We start from the raw sequence: 22397 nt of genomic DNA, 5'->3' as shown, positions 1-22397 counted from the left end.
CCTCCAGCATGACGATGCTGTGTGTTACAGGGAAGACATCCTCCCTCGTGGTACCCTTCCTGCAGGCTCATCCTGACATGACCCTCCAGCATGACAATGCCACCAGCCACAATGATCATTCTGTGCGTGATTTCCTGTAATACAGTCAGTGTTCTGCCGTGGCCAGCGAAGAGCCCGGATCTCAATCCCATTGAGCACGTCTGGGACCTGTTGGATCGGAGGGTGAGGGCTAGGGCCATTCCCCCCAGAAATGTCAGGGAACCTGCAGGTGCCTTGGTGGAAGATGTGGAGTAGGGTAACATCTCACAGCAAGAACTGGCAAATCTGGTGCAGTCCATGAGGAGGAGATGCACTGCAGTACTTAATGCAGCTGGTGGCCACACCAGATACTGACTTCTGATTTTGACCACCCCCCCCTGTTCAGGGACACATTATTCAATTTCTGTTAGTCACATGTCTGTGGAATTTGTTGAGTTTGTCTCAGTTGTTAAATCTTATGTTCATACAAATATTTACACATGTTAAGTTTGCTGAAAATAAACGCAGTTGACAGTGAGAGGGCATTTCTTTTTTTGCTGAGTTTATATTGTAAGAACCTTAGGGATATTGACAGAATGATATACTAATGGTTGTTTCTTTTTAATTAATATTTTTTCGCATCAATGAGAAGTTTGATGCTCACTTTGAAATAATATTTATCAGGGGAAGTTCAATGATCTTTACTGAAATATTAATGTGCACTTATTGATGCATTATTTCAGTCATATATCGTTTGGTTTATTATGGGGGTAAGGCCTGTCCGTCAGTGGCTATTTTGACGCTGTTTTAATTAGCTGCATGGGTAATTTATTTTATCACCAGGCCATTTCTGGACATTTTACATGTGGAAATGTTTCAAATGTCATTGATGCCTTTTAACGAATCACTCATTGTAAATGTATGCAACGTGATATGATTTTAGACCGTCGCTACTGGAATATATGAGAAATCAGACCGCTAGCTGAATTATAGGTCTATGAAAATTATATATTTTTATTTATTTAACCTTTATTTAACTGGGCAAGTCAGATCTTTAGAGGACAGGTATTTCCATTGGCTTTCCGTAGTCCTCATACATGCATAATGAAATAGCTCTGAAAATGATCCAAGAGAGCTGGGATATTTAAAGCAGCGTTTGCAGAACGTCCGCATGATGACAGGAGCACACAAGAGAGAGAGAACATGCAGCGTTCCCATCTCTTCTTCACCAGTGAAGGACGTAGCGGCAGCTGGGCCACATCTCTTCTTCACCACTGAAGGACGTAGCGGCAGCTGGGCCACATTGCTGCCTTCTACTGTTTTCTACCTTTTGTGTTCTGGTCGGCTCTCTCTCTCACTCTTGTTTCGCGCACCCACCCCAGTCCCACCCCTCCTCTTTAGCATCTCAAAAGACCACTGAGAGAGAATCGATGGCGCAGAGGCCCGCCTTGCTGACAGGACAATAAAACCACAAAAGAAGAAAAGGGTGAGTTTTTTTTTTCCTAAGTTGAATTGCGGGAATTTTCTCTAATGGCAGAAGGAGACTGTGGACGAAGGAGTCTGTAGCTATATTTACACAGCATCCTTTGTTGTTTTCCGCTGTCCCCCCTCTCTCTCACCTCTCGAAAGAAATAAGCATCACCACCATCCATAGCAACTATCTGTACATTATTTTAGATGTGAGATCTAACTCTCACCACCAAATGTACAGTGTATAGCTTATTCAAAATATAACGACAAAAACACCAGTGTATTATCTAAGACATATATAGATCAACGTTTAAATTGTGCGGGATGGTTCGAGGTCGGTCGTTTTTAATTCAATGCTCGCTGCGGTAACGTTTACCGTTTACCGTGGCGGGTGTGTGTTGTGGTTGTAAACAAAACAAAAATATGACAGATCGGTGGAGGAGGTCGGTCTATTTTAAGGGACCTCCCCTGGAAATTGAGCGAGAGGGGTAGGAAATGGAGCGAGTAGCCTAATGTTGTTACAATGTGTTATGGGTTAATTCGCACTCGCTTCTCAAGACTGCTCGCTTAAAGGGAGAGGGTGTTTTGGGGGTACCCATCTCCACCACAATCGCCCAGAAGAATCTGTTTTCAAATAGGATACTATTTTTCTCCCCTACATTTTAAAGCCCATAACATAGGAAAATGGCATATAAACAGAATCATATCAACCATTTCCCACAACATAAAATATGATGTTCAAAGCCATTGATATTGCCTGTTATTGTGTGGTTACTGTTGCTACATGCCATTGATATGGTCTAATGGACACCCATTCATGTCTGTAATCACCCTACACATCTGTTGTACTGGGCTGTAATGTATCACACATACATCATACAACACAGCAATCAATGTGTTGGGGCTCCCGAGTAGATCAGCGGTCTAAGGCACTACATCTCAGTGCTAGATGTGTCTGGTTCGATTCCAGGCTGTATCACAACCGGACGTAATTGGGAGTCCCATAGGGCGGCGCACAATTGGCCCCGAGTCGTCCGGGGTTTGGCCGGGCTAGGTCGTCATTGTAAATAAGAATTTGTTCTTAACTGACTTGCCTCGTTAAATAAAAACACACATGTTTTGGATGCAAATAAGAATCCAAGCGACACACATAATATATTTGGTTGCTGTCATTTCTATAGAATACAGTAACCAAACGACATATTCATTACGAGAGATGTCCTGAGAGGACTAAGCCTGGACTGTTGTGGGTAACAGACATAAGGTCTAAAGCAGAGGACTGGTGCTGTAAGACTTTAGTAGTAACTTTAAATAACCCCATGTTGTGCCCTTAGGACCTGCCTTAGTCCGCGCCGTTGTGAGATCCAGGGATGCCCCGTCAGACCGAGGACCTTCCCCACAGTCCTGCCTCCTCAACTGGGCACCGCTTTGCTGCCAGCCTCTAATCCCCTGGAGCCTCTGGAGCTTCTGAATCCTCAAACCCAAGGCAGAGGTTCCCATGAGGCCCCCCAGGAGAACTCAGCGTGACACCTCTGTATGGGGCCTCCAGCATATGAAGTAGGTCTGAATCCATCCGTGCCCTTCACACCAGAGATATAGTATGTTTCACTCTGTTAAACCACTGAAGGAGGAAGGTTATGGGGTGCCCTTCACACCAGAGATATAGTATGTTTCACTCTGTTAAACCACTGAAGGAGGAAGGTTATGGGGTGCCCTTCACACCAGAGATATAGTATGTTTCACTCTGTTAAACCACTGAAGGAGGAAGGTTATGGGGTGCCCTTCACACCAGATATATACAGTACCAGTCAAAAGTTAGGACACACCTACTCATTCCAGGGTTTTTCTTTATTTTGACTATTTTCTACATTGTAGAAATACTTCAAAACTGTGACATAACACATATGGAATAATGTAGTAACCAAATAAGTGTTAAATCTAAATATATTTTATATTTTTGATTCTTCAAATTGCCACCCTTTGCCTTGGTGACAGCTTAGCACACTCTTGGCATTCTCTCAACAAGCTTCATGAGGTAGTCACCTGGAATAGATTTCAATGAACAGGTGTGTCTTGTTACAAGTTAATTTGTGGAATGTATTTCCTCTTAATGCATTTGAGGCAATCAGTTGTATTGTGACAAGGTGGGGGGGGTAGCCCTATTTGGTAAAGGGCAAGTCCATATTATGGCAAGAACAGCTCAAATAAGCAAAGAGAAATGACAATCCATCATTAATTTAAGACATGAAGGTCAGTCAATCCAGAACATTTCAAGAACTTTGAAAAATCCTTCAAGTGCAGTCGCCAAAACCATCAAACGCTATGATGAAACTGGCTCTCATGAGGACCGCCACAGGAATGGAAGACCCAGAGTTACCTCTGCTGTAGAGGATAAGTTCATTAGAGTTACCAGCCTCAGAAATTGCAGCCCAAATAAATGCTTCACAGAGTTCAAGTAACAGACACATCTCAACATCAACTGTTCAGAGGAGACTGTGTGAATCAGGCCTTTGTTGTCAAATTGCTGCAAAGATATCACTACTAAAGGACACCAATAAGAAAAAGAGACTTGCTTTGGCCCAGAAACACAAGCAATGGACATTAGACCGGTGGAAATCTGTCCTTTTGGTCTGGAGTCCAAATTTGAGTTTTTTGGTTCCAACCGCCATGTCTTTGTGAGATGTGGTGTGTGTGAACGGATGATCTCTGCATGTGTATTTCCCACCGTGAAGCATGGAGGAAGAGGTGTTATGGTGTTGGGCTGCTTTGCTGATGACACTGTCTGTGATTTATTTAGAAATCAAGGCACACTTGACCAGCATGGCTACCACAGCATTCTGCAACGTTGCGCCATCCCTTCTGGTTTGGGCTTAGTGGGACTTTTGTTTGTTTTTCAACATGACAATGACCCAACACACCTCCAAGCTGTGTAACTGCTATTTGACCAAGAAGGAGAGTGATTGAGTGCTGCATCAGAGGACCTGGCCTCCACATTCCCCCGACCTCAACCAAATTGAGATGTTTTGGGATGAGTCGGACAGCAGAGTGAAGGAAAAGCAGCCAACAAGTGCTCAGCATATGTGGGAACTCCTTCAGGACTGTTGGAAAAGCATTCCATGTGAAGCTGGTTGAGAGAATGCCAAGAGTGTGCAAAGCTGTTATCAAGGCAAAGGGTGGCTCTATGAAGGATCTCAAATATAAAATATATTTAACACTTTCTTGGTTGCTACATGATTCCATGTGTGTTATTTCATAGCGTTGATGCCTTAACTATTATTCTACAACGTAGAAAATAGTAAAAATAAAGAAAACCCCTTGAATGAGTAGGTGTTCTAAAACTTTTGACCGGGAGTATAGATAAACCTAATATGGCGACTGTGGTATACAGTCGCCATATTATACAGTATAGAAGGTATACAGTATAGAAGGTATACAGTATAGAAGGTATACAGTATAGAAGGTATACAGTATAGAAGGTATGCAGTATAGAAGGTATACAGTATAGAAGCTTATCAGGTTCTGATCATCTTTACCATGCTTCTTCACCTGAGATTGGCCCTCGATTGCTAATCAATCAGTTCTCTATTATCCAGGCTCAGCTTAGTCATCAAAATGGACCTTGCGATAATATAATAATAATATATATGCCATTTAGCAGACGCTTTTATCCAAAGCGACTTACAGTCATGTGTGCATACATTCTACGTATGGGTGGTCCCGGGAATCGAACCCACTACCCTGGCGTTACAAGCGCCATGCTCTACCAACTGAGCTACAGAAGGACATGTATCCATCTGTGATTTTCCCTGGACTTTTACTGCTGACCTCATTATGAGCAAAACTTGATAAAGGACCTTCCCATTTTGGCCCTAATGTCTCTGTTACATTATTTATTTTTTAACCATCACCCACGGTCCTGGTACCCGTCATGTCCCCCTCTCTGGAGTTATTCTTTTACTTGTCTGATTTGTCCTACTGCATTAGAAAGTTATACTCAACCTCTAGCGGAACATCCAATGAAATTGCAGAAATAATAAATCAATCAAAATGAAGCTTAACTTCTTGTTAATCCACGGTGTCAGATTTCAAAAAGGCTTTACGGCGAAAGCAGACCATGTGATTATCAGAGGACAAACACATGACAGTCATAATTCAACCCGCCAGGCGCAACACAAAACTCAGAAATAACGATATAATTCATGCCTTACCTTTGACGATCTTCTTCTGTTGGCACTCCAAAAAGTCCCAGTTACATTACAAATGGTCCTTTTGTTCGATAAATTCTGTCATTATATCCCCAAAATATCCATTTATTTGGCGCGTTTGATCCAGAAAAACACCGGTTCCAACTCGCTCAACATGACTAAAACTGATCTAATAAGTTACCTGTAAACTTGGTCCAAACATTTCAAACAACTTTCCTAACAACTAATCTAATTGTTCCGGAAATCCCCACCCGGGAATGATTTCTGGAATCAGAATTTTAGCTGTGTGTTGTGCAGTTCCTTTCTTAGTAGGGTAGGCTCCAACCCGTCGTGAGAAACGATCAACAAACGACCAGCACATCTTCCTGTCCTTTACATTTGAGCAGCGTGATGTAATCAAGCTGTAGATGTCTGATGGGTCCTGGTGGGGCTCACTTGTCCCTTGGTGTTGTTTTCCGTACACATGTTGCAATTCCCCACAACAGCTTCAGCCTCTTGCCACACACCAGGACTCCACCATTTGCCCACAAAAACGATAAACTATCTTGTCCACACCAATGTGTTCCAAAGAGTGGATCTGTGTCATCAAATAGGGTAGGAGTGCATTTGGCGCTACACATCTCCCGGTTGTATTTCCACACACCTTCTTGATGGAGTTTGCACCCTGCAGTCAGCCATTCCTACACTTCATCTTGTGGTCCACTGTTTTTGTCACACCCTGATCTGTTTCACCTGTCCTTGTGATTGTCTCCACCCCCTCCAGGTGTTGCTCATTTTCCCCAGTGTATTTATCCCTGTGTTTCCTGTCTCTCTGTGCCAGTGTATTTATCCCTGTGTTTCCTGTCTCTCTGTGCCAGTGTATTTATCCCTGTGTTTCCTGTCTCTCTGTGCCAGTGTATTTATCCCTGTGTTTCCAGTCTCTCTGTGCCAGTGTATTTATCCCTGTGTTTCCTGTCTCTCTGTGCCAGTGTATTTATCCCTGTGTTTCCTGTCTCTCTGTGCCAGTGTATTTATCCCTGTGTTTCCTGTCTCTCTGTGCCAGTGTATTTATCCCTGTGTTTCCTTTCTCTCTGTGCCAGTGTATTTATCCCTGTGTTTCCTGTCTCTCTATGCCAGTGTATTTATCCCTGTGTTTCCTGTCTCTCTGTGCCAGTGTATTTATCCCTGTGTTTCCTGTCTCTCTCTACCAGTGTATTTATCCCTGTGTTTCCTGTCTCTCTGCCAGTGTATTTATCCCTGTGTTTCCTGTCTCTCTGTGCCAGTGTATTTATCCCTGTGTTTCCTGTCTCTCTGTGCCAGTGTATTTATCCCTGTGTTTCCTGTCTCTCTGTGCCAGTGTATTTATCCCTGTGTTTCCTGTCTCTCTGTGCCAGTGTATTTATCCCTGTGTTTCCTGTCTCTCTGTACCAGTGTTTTTATCCCTGTGTTTCCTGTCTCTCTGTACCAGTGTATTTATCCCTGTGTTTCCTGTCTCTCTGTACCAGTGTATTCATCCCTGTGTTTCCTGTCTCTCTGTGCCAGTGTATTTATCCCTGTGTTTCCTGTCTCTCTGTACCAGTGTATTTATCCCTGTGTTTCCTGTCTCTCTGTACCAGTGTATTCATCCCTGTGTTTCCTGTCTCTCTGTACCAGTGTATTTATCCCTGTGTTTCCTGTCTCTCTGTACCAGTGTATTTATCCCTGTGTTTCCTGTCTCTCTGTACCAGTGTATTTATCCCTGTGTTTCCTGTCTCTCTGTACCAGTGTATTTATCCCTGTGTTTCCTGTCTCTCTGTACCAGTGTATTTATCCCTGTGTTTCCTGTCTCTCTGTACCAGTGTATTTATCCCTGTGTTTCCTGTCTCTCTGTACCAGTGTATTTATCCCTGTGTTTCCTGTCTCTCTGTACCAGTGTATTTATCCCTGTGTTTCCTGTCTCTCTGTACCAGTGTATTTATCCCTGTGTTTCCTGTCTCTCTGTACCAGTGTATTTATCCCTGTGTTTCCTGTCTCTCTGTACCAGTGTATTTATCCCTGTGTTTCCTGTCTCTCTGTGCCAGTGTATTTATCCCTGTGTGTCCTGTCTCTCTGTTCCAGTGTATTTATCCCTGTGTTTCCTGTCTCTCTGTACCAGTGTATTTATCCCTGTGTTTCCTGTCTCTCTGTACCAGTGTATTTATCCCTGTGTTTCCTGTCTCTCTGTACCAGTGTATTTATCCCTGTGTTTCCTGTCTCTCTGTACCAGTGTATTTATCCCTGTGTTTCCTGTCTCTCTGTACCAGTGTATTTATCCCTGTGTTTCCTGTCTATCTGTACCAGTGTATTTATCCCTGTGTTTCCTGTCTCTCTGTACCAGTGTATTTATCCCTGTGTTTCCTGTCTCTCTGTACCAGTGTATTTATCCCTGTGTTTCCTGTCTCTCTGTACCAGTGTATTTATCCCTGTATTTCCTGTCTCTCTGTACCAGTGTATTTATCCCTGTGTTTCCTGTCTCTCTGTACCAGTGTATTTATCCCTGTGTTTCCTGTCTCTCTGTACCAGTGTATTTATCCCTGTGTTTCCTGTCTCTCTGTACCAGTGTATTTATCCCTGTGTTTCCTGTCTCTCTGTACCAGTGTATTTATCCCTGTGTTTCCTGTCTCTCTGTGCCAGTGTATTTATCCCTGTGTTTCCTGTCTCTCTGTACCAGTGTATTTATCCCTGTGTTTCCTGTCTCTCTGTACCAGTGTATTTATCCCTGTATTTCCTGTCTCTGTACCAGTGTATTTATCCCTGTGTTTCCTGTCTCTCTGTGCCAGTGTATTTATCCCTGTGTTTCCTGTCTCTCTGTACCAGTATATTTATCCCTGTGTTTCCTGTCTCTCTGTACCAGTGTATTTATCCCTGTGTTTCCTGTCTCTCTGTACCAGTGTATTCATCCCTGTGTTTCCTGTCTCTCTGTGCCAGTGTATTTATCCCTGTGTTTCCTGTCTCTCTGTACCAGTGTATTTATCCCTGTGTTTCCTGTCTCTCTGTACCAGTGTATTCATCCCTGTGTTTCCTGTCTCTCTGTACCAGTGTATTTATCCCTGTGTTTCCTGTCTCTCTGTACCAGTGTATTTATCCCTGTGTTTCCTGTCTCTCTGTACCAGTGTATTTATCCCTGTGTTTCCTGTCTCTCTGTACCAGTGTATTTATCCCTGTGTTTCCTGTCTCTCTGTACCAGTGTATTTATCCCTGTGTTTCCTGTCTCTCTGTACCAGTGTATTCATCCCTGTGTTTCCTGTCTCTCTGTACCAGTGTATTTATCCCTGTGTTTCCTGTCTCTCTGTACCAGTGTATTTATCCCTGTGTTTCCTGTCTCTCTGTACCAGTGTATTTATCCCTGTGTTTCCTGTCTCTCTGTACCAGTGTATTTATCCCTGTGTTTCCTGTCTCTCTGTACCAGTGTATTTATCCCTGTGTTTCCTGTCTCTCTGTACCAGTGTATTTATCCCTGTGTTTCCTGTCTCTCTGTACCAGTGTATTTATCCCTGTGTTTCCTGTCTCTCTGTACCAGTGTATTTATCCCTGTGTTTCCTGTCTCTCTGTACCAGTGTATTTATCCCTGTGTTTCCTGTCTCTCTGTACCAGTGTATTTATCCCTGTGTTTCCTGTCTCTCTGTACCAGTGTATTTATCCCTGTGTTTCCTGTCTCTCTGTACCAGTGTATTTATCCCTGTGTTTCCTGTCTCTCTGTACCAGTGTATTTATCCCTGTGTTTCCTGTCTCTCTGTCCCAGTGTATTTATCCCTGTGTGTCCTGTCTCTCTGTCCCAGTGTATTTATCCCTGTGTTTCCTGTCTCTCTGTACCAGTGTATTTATCCCTGTGTTTCCTGTCTCTCTGTACCAGTGTATTTATCCCTGTGTTTCCTGTCTCTCTGTCCCAGTGTATTTATCCCTGTGTTTCCTGTCTCTCTGTACCAGTGTATTTATCCCTGTGTTTCCTGTCTCTCTGTACCAGTGTATTTATCCCTGTGTTTCCTGTCTATCTGTACCAGTGTATTTATCCCTGTGTTTCCTGTCTCTCTGTACCAGTGTATTTATCCCTGTGTTTCCTGTCTCTCTGTACCAGTGTATTTATCCCTGTGTTTCCTGTCTCTCTGTACCAGTGTATTTATCCCTGTATTTCCTGTCTCTCTGTACCAGTGTATTTATCCCTGTGTTTCCTGTCTCTCTGTACCAGTGTATTTATCCCTGTGTTTCCTGTCTCTCTGTACCAGTGTATTTATCCCTGTGTTTCCTGTCTCTCTGTACCAGTGTATTTATCCCTGTGTTTCCTGTCTCTCTGTACCAGTGTATTTATCCCTGTGTTTCCTGTCTCTCTGTGCCAGTGTATTTATCCCTGTGTTTCCTGTCTCTCTGTACCAGTGTATTTATCCCTGTGTTTCCTGTCTCTCTGTACCAGTGTATTTATCCCTGTGTTTCCTGTCTCTGTACCAGTGTATTTATCCCTGTGTTTCCTGTCTCTCTGTGCCAGTGTATTTATCCCTGTGTTTCCTGTCTCTCTGTACCAGTGTTTTTATCCCTGTGTTTCCTGTCTCTCTGTACCAGTGTATTTATCCCTGTGTTTCCTGTCTCTCTGTACCAGTGTATTCATCCCTGTGTTTCCTGTCTCTCTGTGCCAGTGTATTTATCCCTGTGTTTCCTGTCTCTCTGTACCATTGTATTTATCCCTGTGTTTCCTGTCTCTCTGTACCAGTGTATTCATCCCGGTGTTTCCTGTCTCTCTGTACCAATGTATTTATCCCTGTGTTTCCTGTCTCTCTGTACCAGTGTATTTATCCCTGTGTTTCCTGTCTCTCTGTACCAGTGTATTTATCCCTGTGTTTCCTGTCTCTCTGTACCAGTGTATTTATCCCTGTGTTTCCTGTCTCTCTGTACCAGTGTATTTATCCCTGTGTTTCCTGTCTCTCTGTACCAGTGTATTTATCCCGGTGTTTCCTGTCTCTCTGTACCAGTGTATTTATCCCTGTGTTTCCTGTCTCTCTGTACCAGTGTATTTATCCCTGTGTTTCCTGTCTCTCTGTACCAGTGTATTTATCCCTGTGTTTCCTGTCTCTCTGTACCAGTGTATTTATCCCTGTGTTTCCTGTCTCTCTGTACCAGTGTATTTATCCCTGTGTTTCCTGTCTCTCTGTACCAGTGTATTTATCCCTGTGTTTCCTGTCTCTCTGTACCAGTGTATTTATCCCTGTGTTTCCTGTCTCTCTGTACCAGTGTATTTATCCCTGTGTTTCCTGTCTCTCTGTACCAGTGTATTTATCCCTGTGTTTCCTGTCTCTCTGTACCAGTGTATTTATCCCTGTGTTTCCTGTCTCTGTACCAGTGTATTTATCCCTGTGTTTCCTGTCTCTCTCTACCAGTGTATTTATCCCTGTGTTTCCTGTCTCTCTCTACCAGTGTATTTATCCCTGTGTTTCCTGTCTCTCTGTACCAGTGTATTTATCCCTGTGTTTCCTGTCTCTCTGTGCCAGTGTATTTATCCCTGTGTTTCCTGTCTCTCTCTACCAGTGTATTTATCCCTGTGTTTCCTGTCTCTCTGTACCAGTGTATTTATCCCTGTGTTTCCTGTCTCTCTGTACCAGTTCGTCTTGTATGTTTCCAAGTCAACCAGTGGTTTTTCCGTTCTCCTGATTTTTCGTATTCTCCTTTTTCTAGTCCTCCCGGTTTTGACCCTTGCCTGTTTCTGGACTCTGTACCTGCCTGACCATTCTGCCTGCCTTGACCACGAGCCTGTCTGCCACTCTGTACCTGCCTGCCTGACCATTCTGCCTGCCTTGACCACGAGCCTGTCTGCCACTCTGTACCTCCTGGACTCTGAACTGGTTTTGACCATTTAGTCTGTCCACGACCATTCTAGTGGTTAGAGTGTAGGGGCGGCAGGTAGTCTAGTGGTTAGAGTGTAGGGGCGGCAGGTAGCCTAGTGGTTTTGACCATTTAGTCTGTCCACGACCATTCTAGTGGTTAGAGTGTAGGGGCGGCAGGTAGCCTAGTGGTTTTGACCCTTGCCTGTTTCTGGACTCTGTACCCTCCTGCCTGACCTCCTGGACTCTGAACTGGTTTTGACCCTTTAGTCTGTCCACGACCATTCTAGTGGTTAGAGTGTAGGGGCGGCAGGTAGCCTAGTGGTTAGAGTGTAGAGGTGGCAGGGTAGCCTAGTGGTTAGAGTGTAGGGGCGGCAGGTAGCCTAGTGGTTAGAGTGTAGGGGCGGCAGGTAGCCTAGTGGTTAGAGTGTAGGGGCGGCAGGTAGCCTAGTGGTTAGAGTGTAGGGGCGGCAGGTAGCCTAGTGGTTAGAGTGTAGGGGCGGCAGGTAGCCTAGTGGTTAGAGTGTAGAGGAGGCAGGTAGCCTAGTGGTTAGAGTGTAGGGGAGGCAGGTAGCCTAGTGGTTAGAGTGTAGGGGAGGCAGGTAGCCTAGTGGTTAGAGTGTAGGGGAGGCAGGTAGCCTAGTGGTTAGAGTGTAGAGGAGGCAGGTAGCCTAGTGGTTAGAGTGTAGAGGTGGCAGGGTAGCCTAGTGGTTAGAGTGTAGGGGAGGCAGGTAGCCTAGTGGTTAGAGTGTAGAGGAGGCAGGTAGCCTAGTGGTTAGAGTGTAGGGGCGGCAGGTAGCCTAGTGGTTAGAGTGTAGGGGCGGCAGGTAGCCTAGTGGTTAGAGTGTAGGGGTGGCAGGGTAGCCTAGTGGTTAGAGTGTAGGGGCGGCAGGTAGCCTAGTGGTTAGAGTGTAGGGGTGGCAGGGTAGCCTAGTGGTTAGAGTGTAGGGGTGGCAGGGTAGCCTAGTGGTTAGAGTGTAGGGGCGGCAGGTAGCCTAGTGGTTAGAGTGTAGGGGCGGCAGGTAGCCTAGTGGTTAGAGTGTAGGGGCGGCAGGTAGCCTAGTGGTTAGAGTGTAGGGGCGGCAGGTAGCCTAGTGGTTAGAGTGTAGGGGCGGCAGGTAGCCTAGTGGTTAGAGTGTAGGGGCGGCAGGTAGCCTAGTGGTTAGAGTGTAGAGGAGGCAGGTAGCCTAGTGGTTAGAGTGTAGGGGAGGCAGGTAGCCTAGTGGTTAGAGTGTAGGGGAGGCAGGTAGCCTAGTGGTTAGAGTGTAGGGGAGGCAGGTAGCCTAGTGGTTAGAGTGTAGAGGAGGCAGGTAGCCTAGTGGTTAGAGTGTAGAGGTGGCAGGGTAGCCTAGTGGTTAGAGTGTAGGGGAGGCAGGTAGCCTAGTGGTTAGAGTGTAGGGGAGGCAGGTAGCCTAGTGGTTAGAGTGTAGGGGAGGCAGGTAGCCTAGTGGTTAGAGTGTAGGGGAGGCAGGTAGCCTAGTGGTTAGAGTGTAGGGGAGGCAGGTAGCCTAGTGGTTAGAGTGTAGGGGAGGCAGGTAGCCTAGTGGTTAGAGTGTAGGGGAGGCAGGTAGCCTAGTGGTTAGAGTGTAGGGGAGGCAGGTAGCCTAGTGGTTAGAGTGTAGGGGGTGGCAGGTAGCCTAGTGGTTAGAGTGTAGAGGTGGTAGGTAGCCTAGTGGTTAGAGTGTAGAGGTGGTAGGTAGTCTAGTGGTTAGAGTGTAGGGGAGGCAGGTAGCCTAGTGGTTAGAGTGTAGAGGAGGCAGGTAGCCTAGTGGTTAGAGTGTAGAGGAGGCAGGTAGTCTAGTGGTTAGAGTGTAGAGGAGGCAGGTAGCCTAGTGGTTAGAGTGTAGGGGCGGCAGGTAGCCTAGTGGTTAGAGTGTAGAGGAGGCAGGTAGTCTAGTGGTTAGAGTGTAGAGGAGGCAGGTACACTAGTGGTTAGAGTGTAGGGGCGGCAGGTAGCCTAGTGGTTTTGACCATTTAGTCTGTCCACGACCATTCTAGTGGTTAGAGTGTAGGGGCGGCAGGTAGCCTAGTGGTTTTGACCATTTAGTCTGTCCACGACCATTCTAGTGGTTAGAGTGTAGGGGCGGCAGGTAGCCTAGTGGTTTTGACCATTTAGTCTGTCCACGACCATTCTCTTGTCTACGCTTTTGGATTAATAAACATTGTAAGACTCCAACCATCTGCCTCCTGTGTCTGCGTTTGGGTCTCGCCTTGTGCCTTGATAGCTTTTACATGTCTATAATTACATTTACATTTACATTTAAGTCATTTAGCAGACGTAATGTATCCAAGGTGCATCTCCTAACCAGTTTAGGTGACAGAGGTGTTCTCTTGGCAGCCGCCTTGGCAGCTCCGTCAGCCAGGTCATCACCTTTACTCTCGTCTGTAAAGATTTTCCCCATGTGCTTTCATTTTCAAAAATTGCAACTTGTCCAGGTAACTGGAGAGCATTCAGTAGAGTCGTCACCTCCGGTACCACCATTCTTCACAGGAGCTCCCAGTGATGTCATGAATCCTCTGTTTTCCCATATTTATTCAAAATCCTGGGTAGCTCCGAAAGCGTACCTCGAGTCGGCGTACCTCGAGTCGGCGTACCTCGAGTCGGCGTACCTCGAGTCGGCGTACCTCGAGTCGGCGTACCTCGAGTCGGCGTACCTCGAGTCGGCGTACCTCGAGTCGGCGTACCTCGAGTCGGCGTACCTCGAGTCGGCGTACCTCGAGTCGGCGTACCTCGAGTCGGCGTACCTCGAGTCGGCGTACCTCGAGTCGGCGTACCTCGAGTCTGCGTACCTCGAGTCTGCGTACCTCGAGTCTGCGTACCTCGAGTCTGCGTACCTCGAGTCTGCGTACCTCGAGTCGGCGTACCTCGAGTCTGCGTACCTCGAGTCTGCGTACCTCGAGTCTGCGTACCTCGAGTCTGCGTACCTCGAGTCTGCGTACCTCGAGTCTGCGCCGATATTAGCTGTTTTTCCCTTCCGCCTGTTTACCTGCTTCCTCTCAAAGCCACCACGGATGTTCCTGCAGGTGCCTGTCACTATCACATTATCCATTGTAGTAACTACCCAGCCTGCCCTTCTCCCCCCTTCCATAAATGTGCAATCAAATCTATCTCTTGATATTGAATAAAGTTCTCAGCTTTCGAAAGTATTATTTTTTTCTGCCGAATGATGAGGTGTGCTCCGATGGCTACTTCAAAAACATCTCAATGTCACCAGGTGCTGAAGATGCATCTAGAACGAGAGAGAGAACTATGTGATGTGACTTTCTCGTCCTCGTCCTCCTCCTCTCCTTCAGTTGACATGGAGAATGAAGACGGAACCTGTCTGCTTGATGTTTTGTGGTGAGCGTTGCTGACGAGATCTTTCTGCAAAAAAAGCAATATTGAAATGAAATATGATATTGGTCTGAGATAACATGTTTAAATGAGCCAGTCCTGTTCTAAGAGCTATATTTCACCCTGTTCTATTTCTCCTTCAGTGATCCCCAAGCCTTAAATAACTTCCTTCATGGAACAAACGAGGTAATGATTTATCTTATTATCCAGCGTTAATCAGAACATGTATCTCAGAGAGACAATGCCAAATGTATTATTGATTTATAAATAGCTGTAGGTGTTGTTTATGGTTACACAAACGATGAAAAGACAACTGTTGTTGTCACAGAGAACCAGAGAAAATAGAAATCGGAATACTAGCTCAGTAGGATCTCTATGGTCAGAACGGTCTGTCATCTCTATGGTCATAACTGTCTGTCATCTCTATGGTCATAACTGTCTGTCATCTCTATGGTCATAATGTCTGTCATCTCTATGGTCATAATGTCTGTCATCTCTATGGTCATAATGTCTGTCATCTTTATGGTCATAACTGTCTGTCATCTCTATGGTCATAACTGTCTGTCATCTCTATGGTCATAACTGTCTGTCATCTCTATGGTCATAACGTCTGTCATCACTATGGTCATAACTGTCTAACTGTCTGTCATCACTATGATCATAACTGTCTGTCATCTCTATGGTCAGAACTGTCTCATCTTTATGGTCAGAACTGTCTGTCATCTCTATGGTCATAACGTCTGTCATCTCTATGGTCATAACTGTCTGTCATCTTTCTGGTCATAACTGACTGTCATCTTTCTGGTCATAACTGACTGTCATCTTTATGGTCATAACTGTCTGTCATCTCAATGGTCATAACTGTCTAACTGTCTGTCATCACTATGGTCATAACTGTCTGTCATCTCTATGGTCATAACTGTCTAGCTGTCTGTCATCTCTATGGTCATAACTGTCTAACTGTCTGTCATCTTTATGGTCATAACTGTCTGTCATCTCTATGTTCATAACTGCCTGTCATCTCTATGGTCATAACTGCCTGTCATCTCTATGGTCATAACTGTCTGTCATCTTTATGGTCATAACTGTCTGTCATCTTTATGGTCATAACTGTCTGTCATCTTTATGGTCATAACTGTCTGTCATCTCAATGGTCATAACTGTCTAACTGTCTGTCATCACTATGGTCATAACTGTCTGTTGTTGTCACAGAGAACCAGAGAAAATAGCAATCGGAATACTAGCTCAGTAGGATCTCTATGGTCAGAACTGTCTGTCATCTCTATGGTCAGAACTGTCTGTCATCTTTATGGTCATAACTGTCTGTCATCTCTATGGTCATAACGTCTGTCATCTCTATGGTCATAACTGTCTGTCATCTTTCTGGTCATAACTGACTGTCATCTTTATGGTCATAACTGTCTGTCATCTCAATGGTCATAACTGTCTGTCATCTCAATGGTCATAACTGTCTAACTGTCTGTCATCACTATGATCATAACTGTCTGTCATCTCTATGGTCATAACTGTCTAGCTGTCTGTCATCTTTATGGTCATAACTGTCTGTCATCTTTATGGTCATAACTGCCTGTCATCTCTATGGTCATAACTGCCTGTCATCTCTATGGTCATAACTGCCTGTCATCTCTTTGGTCATAACTGTCTGTCATCTTTATGGTCATAACTGTCTGTCATCTCTATGGTCATAACTGTCTTGCTGTCTGTCATCTTTATGGTCATAACTGTCTGTCATCACTATGGTCATAACTGTCTGTCATCTCTATGGTCATAACTGTCTGTCATCTCTATGGTCATAACTGTCTGTCATCTTTATGGTCATAACTGTCTGTCATCTCTATGGTCATAACTGTCTTGCTGTCTGTCATCTTTATGGTCCTAACTCTCTGTCATCTCTCTGGTCATAACTGTCTGTCATCTCTATGGTCATAACTGTCTAGCTGTCTTTCATCTTTATGGTCATAACTGTCTGCCATCACTATGGTCATAACTGTCTAACTGTCCGTCATCTTTATGGTCATAACTGTCTGTCATCTCTATGGCCATAACTGTCTGTCATCACTATGGTCATAACTGTCTAACTGTCTGTCATCACTCTGGTCATTACTGTCTGTCATCACTCTGGTCATTACTGTCTGTCATCACTATGGTCATAACTGTCTAACTGTCTCATCTCTATGGTCATAACTGTCTTTCATCTCTTTGGTCATTACTGTCTGTCATCTTTATGGTCATAACTGTCTGTCATCACTATGGTCATAACTGTCTAACTGTTATCTCTTCGGTCAAAGCAGTCTCATCACTATGGTCATAGCTGTCTGTCATCACTATGGTCATAACTGTCTCACTGTCTGTCATCACTATGGTCATAACTGTCTAACTGTCTGTCATCACTATGGTCCTAATTGTCTGTCATCTCTCTGGTCATAACTGTCTGTCATCACTATGGTCATTACTGTCTGTCATCACTATGGCCATAACTGTCTGTCTGTCTGTCATCTTTATGGTCATAACTGTCTGTCACCACTATGGTCATAACTGTCTAACATCACTATGGTCATAACTGTCTGTCATCACTATGGTCATAACTGTCTAACTGTTATCTCTGGTCAAAGCAGTCTGTCATCACTATGGTCATAGCTGTCTGTCATCACTATGGTCATAGCTGTCTGTCATCACTATGGTCATAACTGTCTAACTGTCTGTCATCTCTATGGTCATAACTGTCTTTCATCTCTTTGGTCATTATTGTCTGTCATCACTATGGTCATAACTGTCTGTCATCACTATGGTCATAACTGTCTAACTGTTATCTCTTCGGTCAAAGCAGTCTGTCATCACTACGGTCATAACTGTCTGTCATCACTATGGTCATAACTGTCTAACTGTCTGTCATCACTATGGTCCTAATTGTCTGTCATCTCTCTGGTCATAACTGTCTGTCATCTTTATGGTCATAACTGTCTGTCACCACTATGGTCATAACTGTCTAACTGTTATCTCTTCGGTCAAAGCAGTCTGTCATCACTATGGTCATAGCTGTCTGTCATCACTATGGTCATTACTGTCTAACTGTTATCTCTACGGTCATAACTGTCTGTCATCACTATGGTCATAACTGTCTAACTGTCTGTCATCACTATGGTCCTAATTGTCTGTCATCTCTCTGGTCATAACTGTCTGTCATCTTTATGGTCATAACTGTCTGTCACCACTATGGTCATAACTGTCTAACTGTCTGTCATCACTATGGTCATAACTGTCTGTCATCACTATGGTCATAACTGTCTAACTGTTATCTCTTTGGTCAAAGCATTCTGTCATCACTATGGTCATAGTTGTCTGTCATCACTATGGTCATAGCTGTCTGTCATCACTATGGTCATAACTGTCTGTCATCTCTTTAGCCATAACTGTCTGTCTGTCATCACTATGGTCATATCTGTCTAACTGTTATCTCTACGGTCATAACTGTCTAGCTGTCTGTCATCTCTATGGTCATAACTGTCTTTCATCTCTTTGGTCATTACTGTCTGTCATCACTATGGCCATAACTGTCTGTCTGTCTGTCTGTCATCTTTATGGTCATAACTGTCTGTCACCACTATGGTCATAACTGTCTAACTGTCTGTCATCACTATGGTCCTAACTGTCTGTCATCTCTCTGGTTCTAACTGTCTAACTGTCTGTCATCTCTATGGTCATAACTGTCTGTCTGTCATCACTATGGTCATAACTGTCTAACTGTCTGTCATCTCTATGGTCATAACTGTCTGTCATCTCTCTGGTCATAACAGTCTGTCATCTCTATGGTCATAACTGTCTAGCTGTCTGTCATCTTTATGGTCATAACTGTCTTTCATCTCTTTGATCATTACTGTCTGTCTGTCATCACTATGGTCATAACTGTCTAACTGTCTGTCATCACTATGGTCATAACCGTCTGTCATCTCTATGGTCATAACTGTCTTTCATCTCTATGGTCATAACTGTCTTTCATCTCTATGGTCATTACTGTCTGTCATCACTATGGTCATAACTGTCTGTCTGTCATCACTATGGTCATAACGGTCTGTCATCACTATGGTCATAACTGTCTGTCTGTCATCTCTATGGTCATAACTGTCTGTCATCACTATGGTCATAACTGTCTAACTGTCTGTCATCTCTACGGTCATAACTGTCTGTCATCTTTATGTTCACAACTGTCTGTCATAACTGTTTAACTGTCTAACTGTCTTTCATCTCTTTGGTCATTACTGTCTGTCATCACTATGGCCATAACTGTCTGTCATCTCTCTGGTTCTAACTGTCTAACTGTCTGTCATCTCTATGGTCATAACTGTCTGTCTGTCATCACTATGGTCATAACTGTCTAACTGTCTGTCATCTCTATGGTCATAACTGTCTGTCATCTCTCTGGTCATAACAGTCTGTCATCTCTATGGTCATAACTGTCTAGCTGTCTGTCATCTTTATGGTCATAACTGTCTGTCATCTCTCTGGTCATAACCATCTGTCATCTCTATGGTCATAACTGTCTAACTGTCTGTCATCACTATGGTCATAACTGTCTAACTGTCTGTCATCACTATGGTCATAACCGTCTGTCATCTCTATGGTCATAACTGTCTTTCATCTCTTTGGTCATTACTGTCTGTCATCACTATGGTCATAACTGTCTGTCTGTCATCACTATGGTCATAACGGTCTGTCATCACTATGGTCATAACTGTCTGTCTGTCATCTCTATGGTCATAACTGTCTGTCATCACTATGGTCATAACTGTCTAACTGTCTGTCATCTCTACGGTCATAACTGTCTGTCATCTTTATGTTCACAACTGTCTGTCATAACTGTTTAACTGTCTAACTGTCTTTCATCTCTTTGGTCATTACTGTCTGTCATCACTATGGCCATAACTGTCTAACTGTCTGTCATCTCTACGGTCATAACTGTCTAACTGTCTGTCATCTCTACGGTCATAACTGTCTAACTGTCTGTCATCTCTACGGTCATAACTGTCTAACTGTCTGTCATCTCTACGGTCATAACTGTCTGTCATCACTATGGTCATAAATGTCTGTTATCAATATAATAGTATTGTAAACCTTGTGAACATGATATTGATATGATATATTATATTGTGAACGTCTCTCAGTGTGATCATGGTATTGTCTCTGTGTGATCATGGTATTGTCTCTCAGTGTGATCATGGTATTGTCTCTCAGTGTGATCATGGTATTGTCTCTCAGTGTGATCATGGTATTGTCTCTCCGTGTGATCATGGTATTGTCTCTCAGTGTGATCATGGTATTGTCTCTCAGTGTGATCATGGTATTGTCTCTCCGTGTGATCATGGTATTGTCTCTCAGTGTGATCATGGTATTGTCTCTCAGTGTGATCATGGTATTGTCTCTCAGTGTGATCATGGTATTGTCTCTCCGTGTGATCATGGTATTGTCTCTCAGTGTGATCATGGTATTGTCTCTCTGTGTGATCATGGTATTGTCTCTCTGTGTGATCATGGTATTGTCTCTCAGTGTGATCATGGTATTGTCTCTCAGTGTGATCATGGTATTGTCTCTCCGTGTGATCATGGTATTGTCTCTCCGTGTGATCATGGTATTGTCTCTCCGTGTGATCATGGTATTGTCTCTCCGTGTGATCATGGTATTGTCTCTCAGTGTGATCATGGTATTGTCTCTCAGTGTGATCATGGTATTGTCTCTCAGTGTGATCATGGTATTGTCTCTCCGTGTGATCATGGTATTGTCTCTCAGTGTGATCATGGTATTGTCTCTCAGTGTGATCATGGTATTGTCTCTCAGTGTGATCATGGTATTGTCTCTCAGTGTGATCATGGTATTGTCTCTCCGTGTGATCATGGTATTGTCTCTCAGTGTGATCATGGTATTGTCTCTCAGTGTGATCATGGTATTGTCTCTCAGTGTGATCATGGTATTGCCTCAGTGTGATCATGGTATTGTATCTCAGTGTGATCATGGTGTTGTCTCCCAGTGTGATCATGGTATTGTCTCCCAGTGTGATCATGGTATTGTCTCTCAGTGTGATCATGGTATTGTCTCTCAGTGTGATCATGGTATTGTCTCTGTGTGATCATGGTATTGTCTCTCAGTGTGATCATGGTATTGTCTCTCAGTGTGATCATGGTATTGTCTCTCAGTGTGATCATGGTATTGTCTCTCTGTTTCACCAGCTGCAGAATGATGACCTGCTCATTACCTGTTCTTCTGGAGAGCCCTCCTCCCTCTTCACTGACACCCCGGTGAGTGTCCTCCCCTCTCTCTCCATCTTTCTATCTCTCCCTCTTCACAGACACCAGTTAGTCTCTCTCTCTCTCCCTCTTCACTGAGCCTGCGGTGAGTCTCCACCGCGCTCTCCCTCCCTTTTCACATCCCTCTCTCCCCCATCCCTCCCTCCTTCCTCACTGCCCCCCTGGTGAGTCTGCCTCCCTCTCTCCCCCACCCCTCCCTCCCTCCTTCCTTCCTTCCTCACTGACCCCCTGGTGAGTCTGCCTCCCTCTCTCCCTCCATCCCTCCCTCCCTCCTTCCCCACTGACCCCCTGGTGAGTCTGCCTGCCTCTCTCCCCCATCCCTCCCTCCCCTTCCTCACTGACCCCCTGGTGAGTCTGCCTCCCTCCCTCTCTCCCTCCCTCCATCCCTCCCTCCCTCCCTCCTCACTGACCCCCTGGTGAGTCTGCCTCCCTCCCTCCCTCCCTCCCTCCTTCCTCACTGACCCCCTGGTGAGTCTGCCTCCCTCTCTCCCTCCATCCCTTCCTTCCTCTCTCCCTCGCTCTTCACTGACATCCTGCTGAGTCAGCCTCTGTATGCACAGACAAACCCACACCTACAAAACAAAATATGCTATCAAGAACATAAAAGGGTCCTTTGGCTGTCCCCATAGGATAACCCATAGGAGAACCTATAGGAGAACCAATAGGAGAACCCATAGGAGAACCCATAGGAGAACCTATAGGAGAACCCATAGGAGAACCTACAGGAGAACCCATAGGAGAACCTACAGGAGAACCTTTTGAAGAATCATTTTTGGTTCCAGCAAGAACCCTTTCGGGCGGCAAGTTGCCTAGTGTTTAAGAGCATTGGCCAGTAAACGAAAGGTAACAGGTTTAAATCCTCAAGCCGTAGGTGAAAAATCTGTCTGCTGAATTAAATCAATTACTAAAATGTTAACTGTAAATGTTCCAGGTGGAACCCTTTCCACAGAGGGTTCTACATGGAGCCCGAAAGGGTTCTACCTGGAACCAAAACCCTTTTTTCTAAGGGTTCAAATCAAGGACTAGCCGTTGCTCATTATTTATCCCTCACACTGTAACTCTAGGAACGTTCTGATGTTCTCCTACTCTAGGAACATTCTGGTGTTCTCCTACTCTAGGAACATTCTGATGTTCTCCTACTCTAGGAACATTCTGATGTTATCCTACTCTAGGAACATTCTGACGTTCTCCTACTCTAGGAACATTCTGACGTTCTCCTACTCTAGGAACATTGACGTTCTCCTACTCT

General features: G+C 44.6%; 1 protein-coding gene across 1 annotated transcript in view; it reads left to right on the top strand.

Moving 5' to 3' along the window:
• Positions 1 to 1185: 1185 nt before the first annotated feature.
• Positions 1186 to 22397, top strand: part of LOC118368003 (BRD4-interacting chromatin-remodeling complex-associated protein-like) — a 31028-nt gene continuing 9816 nt past the window's right edge. The window contains exons 1-5 of the mRNA XM_052495840.1: positions 1186 to 1504; positions 2823 to 3045; positions 14713 to 14837; positions 14975 to 15017; positions 21071 to 21139. Coding sequence (XP_052351800.1) covers positions 3025 to 3045; positions 14713 to 14837; positions 14975 to 15017; positions 21071 to 21139 — 258 coding nt within the window. The 5' untranslated portion in view covers positions 1186 to 1504; positions 2823 to 3024. The remainder of the gene's footprint in view (positions 1505 to 2822; positions 3046 to 14712; positions 14838 to 14974; positions 15018 to 21070; positions 21140 to 22397) is intronic.

The sequence above is a fragment of the Oncorhynchus keta genome, chromosome 35 (genome assembly GCF_023373465.1).
Source record: "Oncorhynchus keta strain PuntledgeMale-10-30-2019 chromosome 35, Oket_V2, whole genome shotgun sequence".
In the NCBI taxonomy this organism is placed as follows: domain Eukaryota; kingdom Metazoa; phylum Chordata; class Actinopteri; order Salmoniformes; family Salmonidae; genus Oncorhynchus; species Oncorhynchus keta.
This window is presented reverse-complemented; position numbering and strand designations above follow the sequence as displayed.